Genomic DNA, 2,277 nt, shown 5'->3' with positions numbered 1-2,277 from the left:
AGAGCAATAATTAATACTAAATTTTACTAGTAGTAACTACTTCTTCTGCTATTAGATACTTTCTGCACTGAATTCAAATACTATACACTATACCGTGGAATATCTCTTAATAACTGAAATATATAAAGGATTAATAATAAATAGTTATATCAGTGCTGTTGCCTGCGGCTTAGGCTCTTCTAGATAAGAAATAACAGCCTCAGGTTCTCATATGGGCTGTTCAGGTGATTACTTTGCTTTATTGGCTTCCTTGGGCTCTTCAGACTCCGGCGCTGTCACCTGCGTCTTGGGCTCTTCCGGTTGAGAAACAACGGGCTCGGATTCTTGCGCAGGCTGTTCAGGCGCGGCCTGTTCGATATTTTCAGGCGCATCATGAGAATTTGTCGCTTCGCCATTCGGAGCTCCACCCTCTTGCTTGCCATCTGCTTCCAGGAGCCTGTCAATGAAATTTTGTTTGACCCTCAGACCAGTCTGCGGGATATGGCGCCGCTTCAGCTCCGCTTTCAGATCGGTCACTTTCCAACTCCAATAATCAGTCATTGTGACGGAGTAGCGCGCGTTCGCAAGATGAGAGCATGTATAATTTATTCGAATTTTCTGTGTGAGGTTGAGTTAGGTAATGGTTGTCATGACTGGGTGTTGCTCGACAAGATGCGATTCCTTGCAGCATCGGGTAGCTCCAAGCGTTGGTCGTTGGACGCAGTAGGTGGAATGATGTAGGCGCTAGACTGCTTACGTACTAGTGGTGGCAGCAGGTTTGCCCAGGATGGATAGACTCAATAGTGAATTGCCAGAATAGGTTAGTCAGATTCCCTCACAATAATCAATCACGGAGATTATTGTTCAGAGCGGCTTGATAGCCCTTGAATAGCATTATTGACAATAATATGGTGTGGTGTCACCATGCAACAATATATGTCTTCGAAATAGCATCAGGACCAATATTCACTAAGATATACATCCCTGAGAAGGGGCTCTCTCTATCCACAATGAGCCAACACCGCATCAGCTTTTTCTTTAAATGCCTTCATTGCAGCGTGATACAATTCAGGTCCAAGACTGATCCGGGCGACCCCGATCTCTCTGAGCTCTGGTACCGTCAAGTATCCCTCCCGTAAGTTCATCTTGACGTTCAGTCTTCCAGCAAAAGCTTCAACCAGCCTCTGGACCTCTTGCTTGGACACTCCCCTCGCAGATCCACCCCAGACGAACACTGTACAAGCCCCAGCCTCCAGGTAAGCTCTGCCCCTTTCGATTGCATCCTCGACTGATCCTCCGTCTTGCCCATCGAGCATGAGAAGGACATCTGTCCGCGCATTGATCGCGAAATCAGGCACCCCGGCTCCCCTCGCAGCCTGCATGGCAAGCTGAATCCGCTCCACAGCCTGTGACATCGGGCGCAGTCGATTGTTGGCACTATCAAAGTCTTCGAGGTTGCAGCCGACGGCTCCCAGAGCGATGATTTCTCTGATTGTAGCGGCTACATCTTCATAGCCGTCTTGAACGTCCACTGTCAACGGGATGCGTGGGAGGCCGCCACCATCGGCCTTCAGAACAGCGGCAATTGAACGCACAGTTGCTAGATTCTGGGGCAGAGTCAACTTGTCGTCTGTGATGCCTTGAGAGGCAGCAACGGCGTAGCTGCCAGTAGCAATGGCCTTTGTCGAGGGATGCTCGGCAATAATTGAGGCGGTTGCAGCATCGTAGACATTTGTAAGAACTAAAGGCTCTCCGGGAATATGGAGCTTGCGAAACTTGACTGCAAGGTCGTTCTGCATGGTCTTGTTTGTCATGTTGTGGATGAAGTGGTGAGGTCCTGGTGTCTGTTTTCTAGTGCGCCTTTGAGATTGCGAACAAGATATATGATACAGAACAAAATATACGAGCGACTGATTCCGTTGGAGAAGAAAATATTCAATTCTATACATGAGGGGCCGATGACTCATCTGATGCGGGGGTCCTCGTATTCGATATCGATGGGGCTTACTATTGCTCTCAAACTGGCTAATCAGAGGAACGGGCGTTGTCTCTGATGTTTCAGGTCTCAGTCGACAGATTCATTAGCAATGATAATTGCTGGTTCATTCATGGAGTAAGAGCCAGCGAACTAGCCTTCATATAAAAGCAGTGCCACGGCTCGCTTTCAACACTTCCTATGTCTTGCTGACAATGTACGTCATCCAGTGTTCTCCCCTTCTGGGAACTTTTTGTAAAAGAATGCGAAAGCAACTTGTTCTGCAATCAGGGGGATAATGTCCCCATTAAGCACGAAAGCAT

At 48.0% G+C, this 2,277-nt stretch overlaps 2 protein-coding genes across 2 annotated transcripts; both read right to left on the bottom strand.

Annotated features, from left to right (window-relative positions):
- Positions 1–228: 228 nt before the first annotated feature.
- On the bottom strand, positions 229–540 carry ASPBRDRAFT_201799 (uncharacterized protein; the record flags this gene model as incomplete). Its single annotated transcript, XM_067621605.1, has 1 exon — positions 229–540. One exon carries the CDS (start codon positions 538–540, stop codon positions 229–231), a length of 312 nt encoding a protein of 103 aa, XP_067472708.1.
- Positions 541–785: 245 nt separating this feature from the next.
- ASPBRDRAFT_49769 (isocitrate lyase/PEP mutase family protein) lies at positions 786–1,993 on the bottom strand. The gene has a single exon (XM_067626415.1). The coding sequence runs from the start codon at positions 1,791–1,793 to the stop codon at positions 981–983; it is 813 nt and encodes a 270-aa protein (XP_067472707.1). The 5' UTR covers positions 1,794–1,993; the 3' UTR covers positions 786–980.
- Positions 1,994–2,277: the final 284 nt, after the last annotated feature.

This window comes from Aspergillus brasiliensis (assembly GCF_001889945.1).
Source record: "Aspergillus brasiliensis CBS 101740 unplaced genomic scaffold ASPBRscaffold_66, whole genome shotgun sequence".
Taxonomy (NCBI): Eukaryota; Fungi; Ascomycota; class Eurotiomycetes; order Eurotiales; family Aspergillaceae; genus Aspergillus; species Aspergillus brasiliensis.
The sequence above is the reverse complement of the archived record's forward strand: the minus strand, read 5'-3'. Positions and strand labels throughout refer to the sequence as shown.